Source organism: Chrysemys picta, chromosome 17 (genome assembly GCF_011386835.1).
Source record: "Chrysemys picta bellii isolate R12L10 chromosome 17, ASM1138683v2, whole genome shotgun sequence".
Lineage (NCBI taxonomy): Eukaryota > Metazoa > Chordata > Testudines > Emydidae > Chrysemys > Chrysemys picta.
Window position 1 is genome coordinate 1,235,228 of NC_088807.1, and position 18,998 is coordinate 1,254,225.

At 69.6% G+C, this 18,998-nt stretch overlaps 2 protein-coding genes across 2 annotated transcripts; one reads left to right on the forward strand and one right to left on the reverse strand.

Moving 5' to 3' along the window:
• Positions 1–58: 58 nt before the first annotated feature.
• TTC9B (tetratricopeptide repeat domain 9B) lies at positions 59–4,144 on the forward strand. Its single transcript, XM_065570926.1, has 3 exons — positions 59–951; positions 2,314–2,496; positions 3,241–4,144. Exons 1-3 carry the CDS (start codon positions 663–665, stop codon positions 3,327–3,329), a joined length of 561 nt encoding a protein of 186 aa, XP_065426998.1. The 5' UTR covers positions 59–662; the 3' UTR covers positions 3,330–4,144.
• Positions 4,145–6,297: 2,153 nt separating this feature from the next.
• On the reverse strand, positions 6,298–18,998 carry MAP3K10 (mitogen-activated protein kinase kinase kinase 10). Its single transcript, XM_065570917.1, has 10 exons — positions 15,491–18,998; positions 14,688–14,868; positions 14,379–14,527; positions 13,658–13,833; positions 12,848–13,088; positions 10,487–10,609; positions 9,457–9,595; positions 8,888–9,000; positions 7,796–8,302; positions 6,298–6,998 (listed from the first exon to the last, which is right to left on the reverse strand). The coding sequence occupies exons 1-10, from the start codon at positions 16,194–16,196 to the stop codon at positions 6,628–6,630; spliced, it is 2,706 nt and encodes a 901-aa protein (XP_065426989.1). The 5' UTR covers positions 16,197–18,998; the 3' UTR covers positions 6,298–6,627.

The following is an 18,998-nucleotide window of genomic DNA, read 5'->3' on the forward strand; positions in this document are numbered from 1 at the left end:
GGGGCTGTGATCGGGGGGGGGGGCTCTCGCCCCCCCGCACGGGCCTCAAAAAAAAAAAAAAAAAAAAAGCTGGTGTGATGAGAAACAGGCCGTGCACGTGTGTCAAATAAAGTGTGTTTTAATCACCCTGGTGCCGGCTGCTCGCGGGGTGTGACTGGGAGGGGGGGCTGCCCCGGAGGGGGCCCCCCAGCTCTGGCTGCTCAACCCTTGGCCCAGGCTGCCAGCAGGGGGCAGGTTTCTGGTGGTTTCCCTGGGTGAGGGGGACTCTGCCCCCCAGGGAATGGTTGGGTCGTCGCTGGCGGTGGCTCAGACCATGGAGGGGTTTGCAAAGGGTGGGGGGGACAGATTAGTTCCCTGATCACGCCCTCTCTCTCCCCCCCCCCCCCCCACCGAAAGGGACTCCTGGCTTTTTAACGGAGACATTTAAGGTCAGTGCTGCTGCGATGCGGCGGGATATTCCCACAATGCATCTGGGGAAGCTTTCCCGGGGCCGTTGCTGCAGAGCGAGCCAGCGCGTCCTCCTCGCTGCGCCCCCCACCCCCGCCTGAGTCGCGGCCTGGCCAGGGCCCCCCCAGCGCCCCCGCCCGCTCTATGCTCGGCTCGGCCGGCGGAGCCCGGCTTCCCCCCCCGCCCCGCATGGCTCGCTGCCTCTGAGCGGGGCCATGGAGGAGCCGGGCCAGGGGGCTGGCGCCGAGGGGGCCGCGGCGGAGAGCGAGATCCAGAAGGCCGTGGAGTTCAAGGCGGAGGGGAACCGCTGCTACAAGGAGAAGAAATTCCGGGAGGCCATCGGGAAATACCACCGCGCCCTACTGCAGCTCAAGGGGGTGCAGGGCCGGGCCGGGGCAGGCAGCCCGGAGCAGAGCCCGCCGGGCCCGGGGCGCCGCCCGCTGAGCGAGGAGCAGCAGCGGCTGGTGGAGAGCACCGAGGTCGAGTGTTACGACAGCTTGACGGGTAGGGGCCGGCGGGGGGGGGCTGTGCGTTTACATTCCCTCGCCTGTCACTTGGCAGAGACACCCCCCCCCCCTGCCAGGCAGCAGACATGGGGCCGGATTCAGAGCCCAGTCCCCCCGCCCCAGGTCAATCCGGAGTCACTCCTGCTTGCGATGGGTCAGGGCTGGTTCCGATCCCAGCCACCCTCCTCCCCCGCTGAGGTCAATCCGGAGTCACTCCTGCCTGTGATGGGGCTAGGGTGTCACTGCAGCGGTGGCGTTAATGGGGGCTGCTCAGTGGGGCTGGTACCTGGTGCTTTTGAGACGCACTGTACCTTGCTGGGCAGGGCCCAGGTGAGGGCTGTGCCGCTGGGGTCAGTCCGGAGGTGGCCCTGGAGCCCGGCTGAGGATTGGGCCCATATGACACGGGGCTAGCAGGGGCTGTGGGTCGGGAGTGAGGGGCACCGGCAGAGCTGGGGGCGGGGCAGGGCTGGGCTAGCAGGGGCTGCGGGTCGGGAGTGAGGGGCACCGGCAGGGCTGGTCTGGCAGGGGCTGCGGGTCGGGAGTGAGGGGCACCGGCAGGGCTGGGGGGGCAGGGCTGGTCTGGCAGGGACTGTGGGTCGGGAGTGAGGGGCACCGGCAGAGCTGGGGGGGGCAGGGCTGGGCTAGCAGGGGCTGCGGGTCGGGAGTGAGGGGCACCGGCAGAGCTGGGGGGCAGGGCTGGGCTAGCAGGGGCTGCGGGTCGGGAGTGAGGGGCACTGGCAGGGCTGTGGGGGGCAGGGCTGGGCTGGCAGGGGCTGCGGGTCGGGAGTGAGGGGCACCGGCAGAGCTGGGGGGACCCAGGGCCGGGCTGGCAGGGGCTGCGGGTCGGGAGTGAGGGGCACCGGCAGAGCTGGGGGGGGCAGGGCTGGGCTAGCAGGGGCTGCGGGTCGGGAGTGAGGGGCACTGGCAAAGCTGGGGGGGATCCCAGGGCGGGGGAAGCAGGGGGCTGCGGGTCGGGAGTGAGGGGCACCTGCAGGGCTGTGGGGGGAGCCCAGGGCGGGGGAAGCAGGGGGCTGCAGGTTGGGGGTTCGGGGCTGGTCTTGGCCCGGGGCTGGGCAGCGCCTGGCACAGCAGGTGACCGCACGTGCTGCTGGGTTGGCAGCTGAACTCTAAAGCCAGACCAGGGGGCAGAGCTGTGGGGCAGGAGAGTGGCGGGGGGGGGGGGGGCAGCCCCGCCCTGCCAGGGATCTCAAAGCGCCGCCCCGGCCCCTTGAACTCGCTGCCCTCCTGCGTGCAGGGGGGACGTGAGCGAACGGAGCCCGGCTCTCCCGGGGCCCGCAGCGCAGCGGCCAGGGGGTGGGCGTCACGTCCCCAGCCCCACTGACGGCCCCTCTGCCCCCAGCCTGCCTGCTGCAGTCGGAGCTGGTGAACTACGAGCGGGTGCGGGAATACTGCCTGAAAGTGCTGGAGAAACAACGCAGCAACTTCAAAGCCACGTACCGGGCGGGCATCGCCTCCTACCACCTCGGCGACTACGCCCGCGCCCTGCTCTACCTGAAGGAGGCCAAGAGCCGGGAGCCCGCAGGTGAGAGGCGGCTTCGCCCCACGCGAGGGGCCAGAGCACGGGCCGTGCATGGCCTAGGTCCTGCTTCGGCACACTAGGGGGCGCTGTGCGGCGCGGGGCGGGGCGGGGCGGGGGCAGCAGGGGGCGCTGTGGGGCAGGGAGCAGGGCAGCAGGGGGTGCTGTGGGGCAGGATGGGGCGCTAGGGGCGCTGTGGGGCAGGGAGCAGGGCAGCAGGGGGTGCTGTGGGGCAGGATGGGGCGCTAGGGGGCGCTGTGGGGCAGGGAGCAGGGCAGCAGGGGGTGCTGTGGGGCAGGATGGGGCGCTAGGGGGCGCTGTGGGGCAGGATGGGGCGCTGTGGGGCAGGGAGCGGGGCAGCAGGGGGCGCTGTGGGGCAGGATGGGGCGCTAGGGGGCGCTGTGGGGCAGGGAGCAGGGCAGGATGGGGCGCTGTGGGGCAGGATGGGGCGCTAGGGGGCGCTGTGGGGCAGGGAGCAGGGCAGGATTGGGTGCTGTGGGGCAGGATGGGGCAGCAGGGGGTGCTGTGGGGCAGGATGGGGCGCTAGGGGGCGCTGTGGGGCAGGATGGGGCAGCAGGGGGTGCTGTGGGGCAGGGAGCAGGGCAGGATGGGGCGCTAGGGGGCGCTGTGGGGCAGGGAGCAGGGCAGCAGGGGGCGCTGTGGGGCAGGATGGGGAGCTAGGGGGCGCTGTGGGGCAGGATGGGGCGCTGTGGGGCTCGGTGCGAGTTTCACCCTGTGCCCTCTCCCCAGACACCAACGTGGTGCGCTACATCCAGTTGACGGAGCTGAAGATGCTCCGCTGTGGGCAGCGGGCCGGCTACAAGGAGCTGATTGCGTAGGGCCGGGGGGCTCCCCCCACGCCGGGCCCTGCCCCCCACGAGCCCCCGGGGCGACGCTCGGGGTCCAGCTCTCTCCTTTCAGGCCGTTTCCTCCCCCTTGCGAGGAGGTGGCTGGGGGGGAGCACTGGGGGGGGGTGAGTCCTACACGCACAATGACCCCGGCCCACTTCTAGCCCCCACAGTGATGCGGGGGGGGGGGGGGTTCCTGCCCCAGCTGCTGGAGTGACCCCCCCCAGGCCCACGGCAGCAGCCTGCGGGCTGCTCTAGCCAGCGCTGGGGGGGGGCAGCTTCTCTCACCCCCCACCCCCAAACTCTGGTGTGGGGATAAATTGTCCCCATAGCATCAAGCAAATTGTCCCCTGTGGTTTCCTGGGCGGGGGGGCAGAGCGGCTGTCCCCCCCCACACACACTGCTGGATGCTGCCCCCTCCATGGGGCTTTGGGCAACCCCCCAATTTCACAGCACGCCCTGGGGCCCTGGACTCGTTTCCCTCCCTGCCCCCCTCCACCCCCCCAGCTCGGGAACCATCTCCATGTCAGGGCTGCCCCCTGCCCCCAACATGGGCTGGGTGGGATCCCAGGGCCCAGGGGCGGGGGCTACAGAAGAGCCCCCCCTTCCCAGCAGCCCCCCCCAACTGTGACCAAGGACCAGTGTAGAGCAGCTGGGCCCCTGCTGGGAGCGACATGGGCCCTGCGGGGGGGGGGCACCGATGTGGGGGGAGGCAGTGGGGGTGTGTGTGGACTCCCTGGCACCTTGCGGGATACTGTGATTTCTTGTTGAAGGTTTATTTATCTCCCCCTCTGACCCCCCAGGTCGATGCTATAAAAACTATGTTGATTTTCTCTTGTCCCTTTATTTCTGTTCGGGGGGGAGGGGGGCTCCTGCAGCCGAAGGGGCGGGGTGGGGGCAGCCGGGCTGGTGTGGCTGGGGGGCCCCGTGAAGATGCCCCTGCCCACCAGCCTGGCAGCATCTCACCGTCGTGGGCCTTGGCCCCAGGTCGCTGGCCTGGGGGTTGCCTGAGTCTGCCGAGAGCCTGCTGCGCCGGGGTGGGGGGCGGGCATGTGGGTCACACCTCAGGCCCTCGATTCCTTTGCCCTGCCCTGCGCCTGGCTCCACGTGTGGGGTGGGCAGCCCTGGGGAGTCTAGCCGAGCCGGGGGGCAGCTGGGGGGTGACCCTGTCCCAGGGCTGGGCAGCTCAGCTCCCAATCGTACCCTAGGGAAACGAAAAGGTCCCCATGGGGCTGGGCACTGCCAGACAGGCCAGATCAGGGGCAGCCGCCCCCAGTGTGTGGGGCAGCCGGGCAGAGCCAGGCGTTGAACCCAGGAGTCCTGGCTCCCCACCCCACCCCCCTACCCCATGGCAGCCCCCCAGAAGGGAGGGGTCGGGAGGGGGCGATGCTGCATTTCCCAGCAGGGCCCAGCCTGGGGCGAGGACTGGGGGGGGGGAACGACACAGGGGAGGCGGGAGCTATTCTGTGTCCAGCCAATCAGCTGCGATGCTGTTGTCACACTATGGTAACCATAGCAACACAGCTGAGATGGACTCTAAAACGCCCCCCCCCCCCTTACAAGCTGAGGGGAGAGGGAGCCAGGACTCCTGGGTTCTCTCCCCAGCTCGGGGGGCGGGGGGGGGGGGGAGGGCTGGGAGCCCAGACGCCTGGGTTCTCTCCCTGGCTGTGGGAGGGGAGTGGTCTCTAGTGGTTAGAGCAGGGGGGGCTGGGAGCCAGGACTCCTGGGTTCTCTGGGAGGGGAGTGGGCTCTAGTGGTTAGAGCAGGGGGGGCTGGGAGCCAGGACGCCTGGGTTCTCTGGGAGGGGAGTGGTCTCTAGTGGTTAGAGCAGGGGGGGCTGGGAGCCAGGACGCCTGGGTTCTCTGGGAGGGGAGTGGGCTCTAGTGGTTAGAGCAGGGGGGGCTGGGAGCCAGGACTCCTGGGTTCTCTGGGAGGGGAGTGGGAGCCAGGACTCACCGGCAGGTGGGATTGTCGGGGCCCTGCCCCCCCTCGCGGCCATGGGCAATACTGCAGCAGGCGCAGACGCTGGTAATTGTTGGGGTCGGGGGGGGGGGAGGACTTGGGGTTGATCCCTCTGGAACCAGGACGCAGCAGCAAGCGCCCGAGGGGGGGCTGCTCTCCTGGCCGATCCCACGGGGCCAGGTGGCACTGGGGCTTTGGGGACACGGCTGCCCTGGCCTGGGCCCAGTGCCGGTGGCGTCAGGGTTTAGTCAGGCCCCGCTCCAGGGCCGCCCAGAGCGAGGGGCAATTTGCCCCGCGGGGGCCCCCACGAGAATATAGTATTCTATAATATTGCAACTTTTTTTTTATGGAAGGGGCCCCCGAAATTGCTTTGCCCCAGACCCCCTGAATCCTCTGGGCGGCCCTGCCCCACTCTGTGCAGGATCAGGGCCGTGGCGCGGCCCCTGGGTGCAGGGGCTGGCACAGGATGTGCAGGGGCAGCGCTGGGCACTGAACCCAGGTGTCCTGCGTCCCAGCCCGGCCCCTCTGGGGGAACGTTGTCAAAGGCGGTCCCCTCACCCTGTCCTTGCCCCGGATCAGGCTGCCCTGCCCTGTGCGCAAAGCAGCCTCTGAACACCAGCCGCAAAGCTGAGGGGGCCATAACCCCCCTCAGTCCCTGTCACCGGACTCCTGGGTTCCCTTCCCACCGCTGGGGGCCAGCAGGTACAGAAGGGGAGAATGGGCCAGCCGGGTCCCTGTCTGAACAGGCCCCATGCCCTACCCCAGAGGTGGCTGCAGCTCAGTGCCAGGGTGGGAGAGGGGGTGTCCCTGGATAACAGCTCTCAAGTCCCACCCCAGAGGTGGCTGCAGCCCGGTGAAGGGGGCGTCCCTGGAAGCATTTGCGGTCTCAGCTGCAGGAACAACGGGCCCTGGAAATGCCGCGTTAATGAATGCGTCACGGGGGACAAGCGCCCCCTGCTGGCTCAGAACGATTCATTTTTTTTTTAACCTTTCTTTCTTTTCTTTTTTTTTTACAAACACCACATGGAATTTAAATAGGGGTGGGGGGGTCCTTAACCCCCCCATCAATAAATACACATGCTCCCCTCCCCCCACCATTCCCTTCCCAACCCCGCTCCTCGGGGGCAGCAGCTTCTCCCACAGCAGAGCCTGTGGAGCGGTTGGTGGGTGCGGTGGGATCTCAGCCCGCTGAGGGTGGGGGATGGTGGTGCAGGCGCAGAGTAAAGAGGCTGGTCCATCCACGAGGGCCCCCCCACAGGTAGGCCTGGTGCCCCCCGCCGGCTGTGGGGGGTGTACATTCATGGGAGGTGCCCTGGGCTCTGGGGGGTCAGTGGGACATGTCGGCATCCAGGCTGTCGGCGTGCGGTGCCCCCCCGCAGAGCGGCACCGTGCTGTCCTTGCTCTGCCCCTCCATGTCTATGTCCAGCAGTGTCTGGCGGGCGCTGGGGGGGTCCGGCCGCTCCCCCCCGCCTCCGCCCAGCTCCCCCTGCGTCTCGCACCCGCTGCCCGGGGACGAGCGGTGAGTCCGTCCGAAGGAGACGAGTTTCCAGGGGTCGATGCGGGAGCGGGCGGGAGAGGGGCGGGGCCGGGGCGCGAACTCCAGGGTCTTGGGGCGCTCCACGGCCGGTTCCTTCTCGGGGGGCCTGCGGCGCGACGGGGGCGGGAAGAGCGTGGGGGGGTCCAGGGTCTCCTGGGAGCCTGTGGGGAGGGGGAACAAACCATCTTAGATGGCCTGGGCAACTGCAGCCCATTAGCCTCCCACCCAGTCCCCGCCACAAAGATCCCCTGAACCATGGGCCCCCCTCCCTCCACCTCACAGCCCCAACTTCTCACACAGCTTCCACCCCCCTCCCCAGAGATCCCCCCAGGCCCTCTATGGGGAGCGGGGAGCCCAGACTCCTGGGTTCGACCCCTGGCTCTGGTAGGGGCAGTGGGGCCTAGGGGGTTGGGGGGCATGAGAAATGAGGGCCCAGGGACCCCAGAACAGCCCCAGGACCTGGGAGGTGGGAGATGGGGACTCCGACAGGCTGGTGAGGTGGGGTGGGCTGTGGTGGGGGAGTGGGTGTGATAGATGCAGGGATGGGCAGGTCAGAGAGTGGGATGGGGGTCAGGAAAGGGCTGGGGGGATGAGGAAGGGGTTGGATGGGGTCAGGGAGGGGCTGGGGGGTGAGGAGGGGGTTGGGGAGAGGGGAGGAGGGGGTTGGATGGGGGCAGGGAGGGGCTGAGGGAAGGAGGGAGTTGGGTTGGGGTGGGGATCAGGGAGGGGCTGGGGGGAGGAGGGGGTTGGCCTGGCCTGGGGGGGCCGCGGGTGAGGAGGGGGATCAGGTGGGAGCAGGGAGGGGCTGTGGGGTGATGAGGGGGGTCAGGTGGGCCGTGGGGGGCTGTGGGGGAGGAGGAGGGTCGGGTTGGTGCAGGGAAGGGCTGGGGGGGCGCAGGGGAGGGCGACACCGGTGTTACCCTGTGCTGGGGGGGGCGGCCCGGTCCCCCCCACTCACCTGCCCCGGGCGCCCCCTGCTGGCCGGGCGGGCGCAGGGCCCCGTCCGAGGGCGTTCGCCGGTGCCCGCGGGGCAGTGCCTGGGCGGCCGTCACGTGGGTGGGCGTCAGCGACTGGCGCGGGTCCCTCTTGAAGCTCTCGGCCCGGAGGTCCAGCAGGGGGTTGTGGGCGAGGGGGGCGCCGAGGGGGGAGGCCGGGGGTCCGGGGGCCGGGGCGGGCGGCTCCTCGTCCGAGGGCAGCAGGGACTTGGTGGAGTTGCAGTCGGAGAGGGAGGAGAGCGAGAGCAGCGTGACGGAGCTGGGGGGCCCCTGGGCGTGGCCCCCCCGTGGGCACGGCCCCCCCAACTGCTCCCGGCCCAGCTCCAGCAGGTCGCTGCCCAGTGCCACCGAGGCCAGGACGGAGGCACAGCCCAGGAGAGCCAAGGCGCTGCGCTTGTGGGGCCCGGCCCTGCCGGGGGGCAGCTCAGCCGGGGACTGGGGGGTGCTGCCCTCCACCTCCACGTACTCCTCTGGGGAGAGACAGACAGACGGACAGGGATCAGCGCCGGGGGGGGGCTCAGCGACCCCCAGACCTTCCCATGGGCCCCTCCCGCCGGGCCTTGGCCCCCCATCTCCCTGCTTCGGGGCCCCTCCCGCCGGGCCTTGGCCCCCCCAGCTCCCTGCTTCGGGGCCCCTCCCGCCGGGCCTTGGCCCCCCCCAGCTCCCTGCTTCGGGGCCCCTCCCGCCGGGCCTTGGCCCCCCCCAGCTCCCTGCTTCGGGGCCCCTCCCGCCGGGCCTTGGCCCCCCCATCTCCCTGCTTCGGGGCCCCTCCCGCCGGGCCTTGGCCCCCCCATCTCCCTGCTTCGGGGCTCCTCCCGCCGGGCCTTGGCCCCCCCCAGATCCCTGCTTCGGGGCCCCTGGGATCCCATGCGGGGCATTGGGCTCCTTGCCCTGAGGCCTCTAAGCCAGCCGGGCTCCAGGGTGCTGGTCTGGGGGGTGGCTAACACAGACCCTCGCCCCACTGCTGGAGGTACCAAGCCGCCCCGCCGCCCCCCCCAGGACATGCCCCCCCCGCCTCGAGACCTGGCCCCCGCATAGGCGCGGGCAGCACGTACCCATCTCCGTCAGGCTGGCAAAGCCCCCAGTCATGGGGGCGCGTTTCGGGGACTTGCCCAGGTTGGGGGCGCTGGACGACCACTGCTTGCTGCCCTCGCCCAGCGCCTTCAGCCTGCGCCGGAGAGACGGTGAGACGGCTCCGGAGCCCCACGCCGGTGCCCCTCACTCCCGACCCGCAGCCCCCACCCTGACCTCCCCCCAGCCCTGCTGGTGCCCTTCACTCCCGACCCGCAGCCCCTGCTAGCCCAGCCCTGCCCCCCAGCCCTGCCGGTGCCCCTCACTCCCGACCCGCAGCCCCTGCTAGCCCAGCCCTGCCCCCCCAGCCCTGCCGGTGCCCCTCACTCCCAACCCGCAGCCCCTGCTAGCCCAGCCCTGCCCCCCCAGCCCTGCCCCCCCAGCCCTGCCGGTGCCCCTCACTCCCGACCTGCAGCCCCGTGCTAGCCCAGCCCTGGGCCTGTGGACATGCAGTTAAACGAATTGGGCCCAGAACCCACCCCCAAGCCCTGCCCCACCTCCCTGGTCTCGGGAGCCCCAGGGGGTCCCCCAGCCTGGTGCCCCGGCCCCGTACCGCTCCTCCCCGCCGAGCCGCTCCTTCTGCAGCGTGGAGCTGGGCCCCCACGTGCGCCCCTTCTTCTTGTTCCCCGCCAGCTCCTCCTTCTTCAGCCCCGCGCTGCGGCCCCACGTCTGGCTGCCATCCACGGGCGTCACTGCAACGAGGGGGGTGAGCGGGACCCCCTGCGTCCTGGCCCAGCCTCCCGCACTGTAGGCCAGTGGGGCGCGGGGTGGGGGACGACAATTCTGGGCTCAGTGCCCCTCCCGGCAGGAGCGATGGACGGGGGGAGATGGACGGGGGGGGAGATGGACGGGGGGCTCATTTCCCCAGCGGGTGGGGGGTCGGGGGGACATTGGCTCATAATGTGCCAGTTCTTGGTCCTGGTCCCGGTTCCTGGGTCCGGCACAGGAGCCACAACCATCCCCGGCCCAGCAGGGCCCAGGCCCCCCAGCCTGCCTCCGGGGCAGCCCCACAGCGGCCCGGCCTGAGCCCGGGGCAGCCCCACAGCGGCCCGGCCTGCCTCCGGGGCAGCCCCACAGCGGCCCGGCCTGAGCCCGGGGCAGCAGAGACCCCCAGGGGAGGGAGGAATCATGGCTGAGCTGGGGGGCAAATTCACACGGGTGACCTGGGGGGCTGTGGGGGTGATGGGGAGCGATGGGGGGCTAGGGGGGCTACGGGGTACCCATGGTGGGTGGCTGTGGGGGTGATGGGGAGCGATGGGGGGCTGGGGGGGCTATGGGGTACCCATGGTGGGTGGCTGTGGGGGTGATGGGGAGCGATGGCGGGCTAGGGGGCTGTGGGGGTGATGGGGAGCGATGGGAGGCAGTGGGGGGGCTATGGGGTACCCATGGTGGGTGGCTGTGGGGGTGATGGGGAGCGATGGCGGGCTAGGGGGGCTAGGGGGTACCCATGGTGGGTGGCTGTGGGGGTGATGGGGAGCGATGGGGGGCTAGGGGGGCTATGGGGTACCCATGGTGGGTGGCTGTGGGGGTGATGGGGAGCGATGGGGGGCGGGGGGGGCTGATGGGGGGCTAGGGGTACTCACGGCGAATGGCCCGCAGGCGGGGGATGACGACGGGGCTCGCGGGGGGGCTGGTGCCGTTGGATCCCGGGCCTTTCCGCTTGTCCAGGGTGGGCGACGCCTGCACCGTGATCGTGTGTTGGAAGCCTGGGGGGAGAGAGGCCGGATCAGCCCCGGAGCCCAGCCCCCCGGAGCCCCCCCAAGGCAGCCGCGGGCGCCCTGACCTCCTGGCAGCCTGACGCAGTTGCTATGCCGCAGTGGGGGCATACAGGGGAGTTATGGGGTGTACGGGTGAGTTATGAGGTATATGGGGGGTTATGGGGCATATGGCGCAGTTATGGGGTGTACTGGGGGATATGGGGCATACAGGGGAGTTATGGGGCATACGGGGGAGTTATGAGGCATATGGGGGGTTATGGGGCATACGGGGGAGTTATGGGACATACAGGGGAGGTATGGGGCATACGGGGGAGTTATGAGGCATATGGGGGGGATATGGGGCATACAGGGGGGTTATGGGGTGTGCGGGTGAGTTATGAGGTATATGGGGGGTTATGGGGCATATGGTGCAGTTATGGGGTGTACTGGGGGATATGGGGCATACAGGGGAGTTATGGGGCATATGGGGGGGATATGGGGCATACTGGGGGGTTATGGGACATAAGGGGGAGTTATGGAGCATACGGGGGAGTTATGAGGCATATGGGGGATATGGGGCATACAGGGGGGACGGTGGCGGTACAGGGAGTTGCCGAGATAGCCAGGCCTACGAATGTACCCAACCGAAGCGCCGCTGGAGGAGAGGGGTCAAGGCTGGCGAACGCTCCCTCTGCTCCGTTCTGTGTAACGGCCGGAACGAAGCGGGAGCGACGGAGCCTGTGCTGGGACCAAACTGTGTGTCGGGAATTGGGTCTAACCGGTGGACACACGGAGGAGGCTGGATTGTTCCACCCGTCGCCGGTTTGGGGCCCAGGACAGAGGCACTGGGGCAGAACACAAGAGCTTCTGCTCTTGGGGCGGCTGTGGTGGGAGCAGCCCCCCCGCCCCCTGCCGAGCACCCCCTGGGATCCAGGGGAGACCCCAAAGAGAGAGGATGGTGACTGTCAGTCCCAGGGGCGTAGCTCCCCGGATGAGGGGGCAGGAGACGTCAAAAGCAGAGCTCTGCCAAGCTCGCCAGCTTGTGTCTCTCACCAAAAGGGAGCTGGTCCCCCCCCCCCAATCTCCTGGTTCAGAACCGAACGAGAGAACTACCCCCCACCCCCCAGCAAGAGACATGCACTGTGATGGGGCGCTGGCCCCACCCTGGCCTCTAAGGGGTTAATAGAACCCTAGGGAGGTTGTGCAGGAGGTAGCCAATTAGAGAGGGGCTGAGAGAAACAGCCAATCAGGGTCCGGCAGGCCCATATAAAAAGAGCTGCAGGGCTGAGCAGGGTCAGTTACTTGCTGGAGCTGCAGGAGGGAGGACTGGCAGGGGGAAGCAGCCGCAGTTGCTGCCGCCAGTATCCTGCATGGCGCCGAGCTGCTAGCAGGGACCGGGGGAGCTGGGATTTGCAGGCTGAGAAAGGGCGAAGAGGGTGCTGGGGCCATGGGGAAGAGGCTGGATAATTGGCTGCAGTCACTGCTGGGGATGTGGCGGGATAGCTGGGGTGCAGCACCTGCCCCTGGAAAGGGGGGTGTGGCTCACGGCAGGGCTGGGGGGCTCTGACAGAGGATGTGGGTTCAGGAGCAGATGTGAGCGTGGGTGAGGCACCACTGGGTGACAGGGTGCCAACCGGTGGAGCTAATCCCAGGGGGATGCGGGGTACCTGAGGGCAGGCTGATGGGGATGTGGGGCACAGGGGAAGGTGGGTTGGTGGGGGGGCTCAGGCAGTACCTGAGGGCAGGCTGAAGCAGTTGTGGGGTGCAAGGGGATGTGGAGCACAGGGGGGCTGGCGGGGGGCCTGTAGGGGGGTAGCTGAAGGCAGGTTGATGTGGGTGTTGGGCGCAGGGGGATGTGTGGTGGTGGGGAGCCTGCAGGGGGGTACCTGAAGGGAGGTTGATGCGGGTGTGGGGCACAGGGGGGCCGGCGGGGGGCCTGTAGGGGGGTACCTGAGGGCAGGTTGATGCGGTTGTGGGGCGCAGGGGGGTACCTGAGGGCAGGCTGATGCAGGTGTGGGGCGCAGGGGGGCCGGCGGGGGGCCTGCAGGGGGGTACCTGAGGGCAGGCTGATGCGGGTGTGGGGCACAGGGGGGCCAGCGGGGGGCCTGCAGGGGGGTACCTGAGGGCAGGCTGATGCGGTTGTGGGGCACAGGGGGGCCGGCGGGGGGCCTGCAGGGGGGTACCTGAGGGCAGGCTGATGCGGTTGTGGGGCACAGGGGGGCCAGCGGGGGGCCTGCAGGGGGGTACCTGAGGGCAGGCTGATGCGGTTCCCGTCGCGCAGTTTGAGGCGGCTGCGTTTGAAGTGGCCCTTGCGCCCCTTGACCCGGGGCCGCTCCTGGTGCAGCTGGTCCATGAGCAGGTGCAGCTCGCGCTGGACGATGTCGATCTCGCGGGCGGCCAGCTCCTGCTCGCGCCGCCGCAGCTCCTCCTCCTGCGTCTTCTGCTCCTGCGCCGCCCGCAGCAGCTCCTCCTCCCGGCTCCGCAGCTCCTGGGGCACGGGGGGCACAGCGTGGGGCGCGGGCCGGCTCCTGGGCAGGGGGCTGTGCCATGCACGGGTGGTACGGGGGGGTCCCAGGAGGGACTGAGGGCCAGGGGAGCTGTGGGGGCCCAAGGGGGGCTGTGCCATTACAGGTGGTATGGGGGGGGAAGCTGGGGGGGCAAGGGGGGCTGTGCCATGCACAGGTGGTATGGGGAGTCCTGTGGGGGACCCAAGGGGGGGCTGTGCCATGCACAGGTGGTATGGGGGGTTCTGGGGGGGCCAGAGAAGCTGGGGGGGCAAGGGGGGCTGTGCCATGCACAGGTGGTATGGGGAGTCCTGTGGGGGACCCAAGGGGGGGCTGTGCCATGCACAGGTGGTATGGAGGGTTCTGGGGGGGCCAGAGAAGCTGGGGGGGCTGTGCCATGCACAGGTGGTATGGGGGGGGCGGGAAAGCTGGGGGGGGCAAGGGGGGCTGTGCCATTACAGGTGGTATGGAGGGTCCCAGGAGGGAGCGGGGGACTTGTGGGAGGCTTGGGGGGGACCCAAGAGGGGCTGTTTTCAGGGCGGGTCCCACTGACCTTTTCCTTGGCGCGCAGCTCACAGAACATGTGCTGGATCTCCCGCTTCCAGTCGTCCTGCAGCGAGTGGAAGGCGTCCAGGGCCATGGAGAACATGGCCGAGTGCTCGATGGCCACCAGCCGCCCCAAGATGCTCCCGAAGGGCGGCCGGGCATGGGGGTCGGGGTCCCAGCACTCTGTGGGGGAGAGAGAGTCAGCCGGGCCCAGGGGCATCTGTGACAAACTGGGACTGTTCTTACTGTGGTGTGTGAATGCTGACAGGGGAGTGTGGCTGGGATAGTCTGCATTGGGGGATGGGAGATTGCCCGAAGGCGAATACCTGAGCGTGTAACATGAGAACCCAGGAAGGGGTTGGAGGCCAGGTGACACCTTGGCCCAGGAAACGGAACAAAGGCTGTGGGAGGGGTCGCTGAAGGCAGAGTCTTGGAAGCTGGGTGGTGAGATGGCTAGGAGGGAGAGATTGCTCTGACCTCCCAAGGGGGGCTGGGATGCCCTGGGACCCCAAGCTGGACCTAACTGAGGGGGGCCCTGTTGTCTGTGCCTGCAAGACCTGTCTTGGACTGTATTCCTGTCATCCAAATAAACCTTCTGCTTTACTGGCTGGCTGAGAGTCATGGTGAATCGCAGGAAGCCGGGGGTGCAGGGCCCTGAGTCCCCCAATACTCCGTGACAGCATCCCCGGAGCCCCCACCTCCTGGGGAGAGCCCCCGCGGGCACTCACCTGCCAGCAGGCGGGCGAAGGGCTCGGGGCAGGTGGAGGGAATGGGCAGCGTCAGCTTGTTCATGGCCACACCGTAGGCTACGGCCAGCGCGTCGATCTCCCGGTACGGCACCTCCCCGGTCAGCAGCTCCCACAGCAGCACCCCGAAACTGCAGCACAGGGACAGGCTGCGTTGGGGGGGGTTGAGCATGGATCTGGGGGTTGGGGTGACCCCCCCCCCCCATCCCACCAGGCTGTGACCCCCCCCAGCCCTGGGGGATCCAGCCCTCTCCCTCCCCTGGGGGCCCCCGCTCTGCCCGGCCCCGGCACCTCCAGACGTCGCTGCTCTTGGAGAAGCGCGAGAGCCGGATGACTTCGGGCGCCATCCAGGCGTAGGTGCCGGCTGCGCTCATCTTGGTCGTCTTGTGCCACTCGCGCGCCAGCCCGAAGTCCGTGATCTTCAGCGTGCGGCCGCCCAGCTCCCCGTCCTCCATCTTCTCCAGGATCAGGACTGGGGGGGGTAGGAGAGTGAGGGGGTGTGAGGGGGCACCCTGCTGAGGCCCAGGCCACAGGATGGGGGGGGTGCACCGGGGCTCATGCGTCTCCATAGCGACCATGCAGCCCCTGCTCAGGCCTGGTGCTGGGCACATCCCTGGGGCTGGAGCGGGGAGTCAGTGTCCATGTGGGGAGCGGCGGGGGGCAGAGAACAGGGGCTCGGTGCTGGGGCGCAGCCTGCGCTAGAGGGATGGACTGACTGCTATGGGGCAGGGGCCTGTCCCCTCTAGGGGGTGCCGGCTCCCCTCCAGCCCCAGGGCAGGGACTGGCTGGCTCAGGGGGGCAGGGAATGGGGCAGGGGGCCTGTCCCCCTCTAGGGGGCGCCAGCTCCCCTCCAGCCCCAGGGCAGGGACTGGCTGGCTCAGGGGGGCAGGGAATGGGGCAGGGGCCTGTCCCCTCTAGGATGCCAGTCCCATCCTGGCACACCCGCTTTCCTGCCAGCAGCTGTTCAATGTGTGAAGTGAGCTTGGCAGGTCTCAGGGTTTCCCGGTGGGGTGGCCCCCACCCGCACCCCAGGGGCACCCACATGGCCTCGTCCCGGCGCTGCCCCCCTGGCGCCCCCTGGCCCCGGCACTCACCGTTGATGGATTTCAGGTCGCGGTGGATGATGGGCACCACGGCCTCGTTGTGCAGGTAGTTCATGCCGCGGGCGATCTGCACGGCCCAGTTCACCAGCACATGCGGCGGCACCTTCCTGCCGGCCAGCGCTCGGTTGAGGGCGCCGCCCCGGGCGTACTCCATCACCAGGCACAGGTTGGGGGGCTGGAGGCACACGGCCTTCAGGGCGATGATGTTGGGATGGCGCAGCATGCAGAAGAGCCGGGCCTCCTGCCGGACGCTCTCGGCCGTGGTGCTGATGTCCTCGTCGGGGTCCTGGCGCGCCGCCTTCACCGCCACCTCCTCCCCCCGCCACACGCCCTTGTAGACCTTCCCGAAGCCCCCCACCCCGATGATCTCGTCCAGCAGCAGCTCCTGGAAGGAGATCTCCAGCGGCAGAGGGTAGGAGCCGCCCGGGGGGCCGCTGGCCACGTAGTCACAGGGGAAGACGCCCACCCTGTCCTCGATTTTCCCCGTCCACCAGCCCTCATCTCCTGACACGGTGGAGTCCTGGGAGAGCACCTCCACCAGGTCGCCGCGCCGCAGCGTCAGCTCCTCTTCCGCCGCTGCCTCGTAATCGAAGACGGCTGTCCAGAAGGGGTTGGTTTTGTGGTTCCACCCCCCGCCGCCATCCTCCGGCCCGTCCCCGGCCTCCTCGCCTGGCAGCGCCTTGTGCCCGGCCTCCATCCTGGGCCCTCCGCGGTGCTGGCCGGCCTAGATGGCTGAGTGCTGCTGGGACATGCTGACGTGCTCTGAGCGGGGACAGCCGCCCGCCTTCGCTGGCCCAGGGACTGGCCCCCGGTGCACGCTCCCACCACGGCAGCAACATCCAGAACTCCCAGCGCGTCGCCTCTCGGCTGCTGCCCGGCGGGCGTGGGCCGCAGGAGGGTGGCTGGCGCTACGGACTAACCCCTGCAGCACAAGGCGCAGCTGAGGGCCGGGGCCTTCCCCGGCCGGCGAGTCCGACCCCCCAGGAGCCTGGCAGGGGCCTCCCTGCACCTCTCAATTGTGCCACTTCCCTTGGACGCGAGGGGACGGCGTGTCCAGCCTTTGCATGTCCGGGCGCCGGCTCTGCCCGGCCTGGCGCTGCGCGGCGGCCGCGGATTCGCTCAGAAGAAAGGAGGCATTATGCTTTCTCCGAGGACAGATAAATAGCCGAGGAGCCGCCCCGCGCGGACAGGGAGCGAGGGCCTGGGGCCCGGAGCCGCGGCTCTACCGCAGTTGCCCCGGCTACACCAGGGACCAGCTCGGCGCCTCGTCTCTCCCCGGCTCGGGTCCGGCTCTGTGAGGCTGGAGGGGCCCAGCCGCCCGCGGGCGCTTGCGGTGGGTGCCCCGGGCACAGGGCGCGAGGTGGCAGGACGGGACCCGGTGCCGGCTGGGACACATCCACGTCCTGGCACCCAGCGGCTGGCAGAGCGTCCGCCTCACCTGTTCCTGGCTGGCACCGGTGCCCGGTGTGCCCACGCCCGGCTCGGCCCGGCTGGCGAGGTCTCTGCGCCCCGGGCAGCAGGCGGGGGGGGGCTTGGCTGGCGTTTGAGGGGACTCCAGCCCCCGGCACCTCACGGCTGGCGGGCCAGGGGGCACCCCACGGCGAGCTCCGCTCCCTTCTCAGCTCGCCTCGGTCGTGCCCGCAGCCTCCGCGCCGCCGGGAGCTGCCACCTCCGGGCCCGCCCCGGGCATCTTCCTCCGCAGCGCCCGGGGGCGGGGGGCCGGGGGGTCACCCCCCCGCCAGCTGGGTCTGCAGCGGCCGCCTCCTCCCCGCCGGAGATGGGGGTGCGGGGGGGTCCTGGCCGGGGGGACGCAGCCCCCCCCTCAGTGCATCGCGCGCGCCTCCCCCCGCGCCCCTCCCCGGCTCGGCGGATGGTGTCCGGGCTCCGCCGGGGCTGTCAGCTGGTCTCGGGGTGTCCAGGGACCCGGCGAGCCGCCCCGGTGCAGGCTGGGACTTGTAGTTCTCCGGGCCTGTGTCAGAGGCGGGGATGTGGGGGGGCGTCTGGGGAGCCCAGCGCCCGGCTGGGGCAGGTGGGGCAAAGTGCCCTGCTCCAGGCCGGGCAAGCCCGGTGCCTTCGCTGGCCCCGGGACAGGCTCCCGGCCCCGGGACGGGCCCCCAGCCCCGCGGGAACGGCCAAGCTCCCAGTCCCGCGCCCCTCGGCTGCGGTCAGCGCCGTCGAAGCCTTTTCCCCCGGCGCCTCGTGCCGGCAGCAGGAGGGCAGCGAGGCCCTGCCACGCCCCGGCTGCGGGCGGCAAAGATCCCGAGAGGCGGGATAACAGCGAGGGAGCTGGCAAGGGCGTGACGTGAGCGTTATCCCCCGGAACGGTCTGGGCCCGCCGGCCCGCCCAGCCGGGTTCCCCAGACGTACGTCACGCGTGGGCCTGGGGTCCTCTCAGCTCAGCACCAGCGCTGCAAAGAAACCACTGATCAACAGCACTCACGGCCCACCCCAGAGGCGGCTGCATCTTGATGCTGGGCAAGGGAGCCCTGTTTCAACAGCTGCTACTCGCCAACTCAGAGGCAGCTGCAGTTCAGCCCTCGGTAAGTGCTGCCCCAGCAGCTGCCACGTTCCACCCCAGAGGTGGCTGCATTGCAGTGGCTGAGAAAAGTGCTGTATTGTTTAATCTTGAAAGTTGTTACTACCTATGGGCCTGATGGTAGCACCCAGAGGGGCGCCCCATTGGGCTGGTTGGTGCACAGGGTGAGAGAGGTCCCTACCCTGAACAGCTCAGCGCGTCGGTATCCCGTGCGCTGGAGAAACACGACTCCACGGCCGATTTGCTGGGGTCTTAGCAACCACGAGGCAGAGCAAAGTGCTGATTGCAGGATTATTGTTCTCAGCACGCGGAGGTTACCGCAGCCACAAGCGCAGAGACCAGACGGGCGTCCCGGGTCCTGCCGTCCTGCCCCCCAATCTGTCCCCAGCCCAACCGAGGAGAGCTCTTTACACCGGTGCGTCTCCCTAGCCCCCCAGCGGTACCCCCGGCTCTCCCGCGGCGCTCTGGGAAACGTAGTCCCAGGGCAACGCACACAGCAACCTGCCTGGGCCCGAGCCAGCCAGGCCTAGAGAAGCAGGTGATGATGTTGGGGGGAGGGGAGAGGCCTGGGGCTTGTCCGGAGGAAGCCGGCACGGGGCACACTGCGGCACCAGCTCCTGCTTTCCCTGCCCTGGGGACGCCCGCGGGAGGGGCAGCTCACTGAACCCAGCTGGTGTGGGAGGCTGGCAGGGCACTGGGCCGGAACCCAGGAGATCCGGGGGCTGGTCCCAGCTCTGCTACGGCCCGTGCAGAGAGTGGGGGAGGGGGACGGGGCGTCAGTAACAGAACCAGGGATGGAACCCAGGCGTCCTGGGTCCCAGGCCTCCCCTTGTTCCAACTGGCAGCTCTTTGGGGCAGGCCCTGGGCCCCCTGGCACATCCTAGCTGGCGCTACCACCACCCAGAGGAAGCTCTCCCCGCCAGGGCTGCCCCCAGGGCTGGTGGCACCCAAGACAGGTCACGG

What these genes read in the sequence shown, in the direction of transcription:
- TTC9B (XM_065570926.1), top strand. Translation starts at nt 663, where the DNA reads ATGGAGGAGCCGGGCCAGGGGGCTGGCGCCGAGGGGGCCGCGGCGGAG. An exon ending in GTGTTACGACAGCTTGACGG is followed by an intron (nt 952 to 2,313) that starts GTAGGGGCCGGC and finishes CTCTGCCCCCAG; the next exon opens with CCTGCCTGCTGCAGTCGGAG. An exon ending in CAAGAGCCGGGAGCCCGCAG is followed by an intron (nt 2,497 to 3,240) that starts GTGAGAGGCGGC and finishes CCCTCTCCCCAG; the next exon opens with ACACCAACGTGGTGCGCTAC.
- MAP3K10 (XM_065570917.1), bottom strand. Translation starts at nt 16,196, where the DNA reads ATGGAGGCCGGGCACAAGGCGCTGCCAGGCGAGGAGGCCGGGGACGGG. An exon ending in CGGCTCGGCGGGGAGGAGCG is followed by an intron (nt 9,001 to 9,456) that starts GTACGGGGCCGG and finishes TCTCCGGCGCAG; the next exon opens with GCTGAAGGCGCTGGGCGAGG. An exon ending in TGCCAGCCTGACGGAGATGG is followed by an intron (nt 8,303 to 8,887) that starts GTACGTGCTGCC and finishes GTCTCTCCCCAG; the next exon opens with AGGAGTACGTGGAGGTGGAG.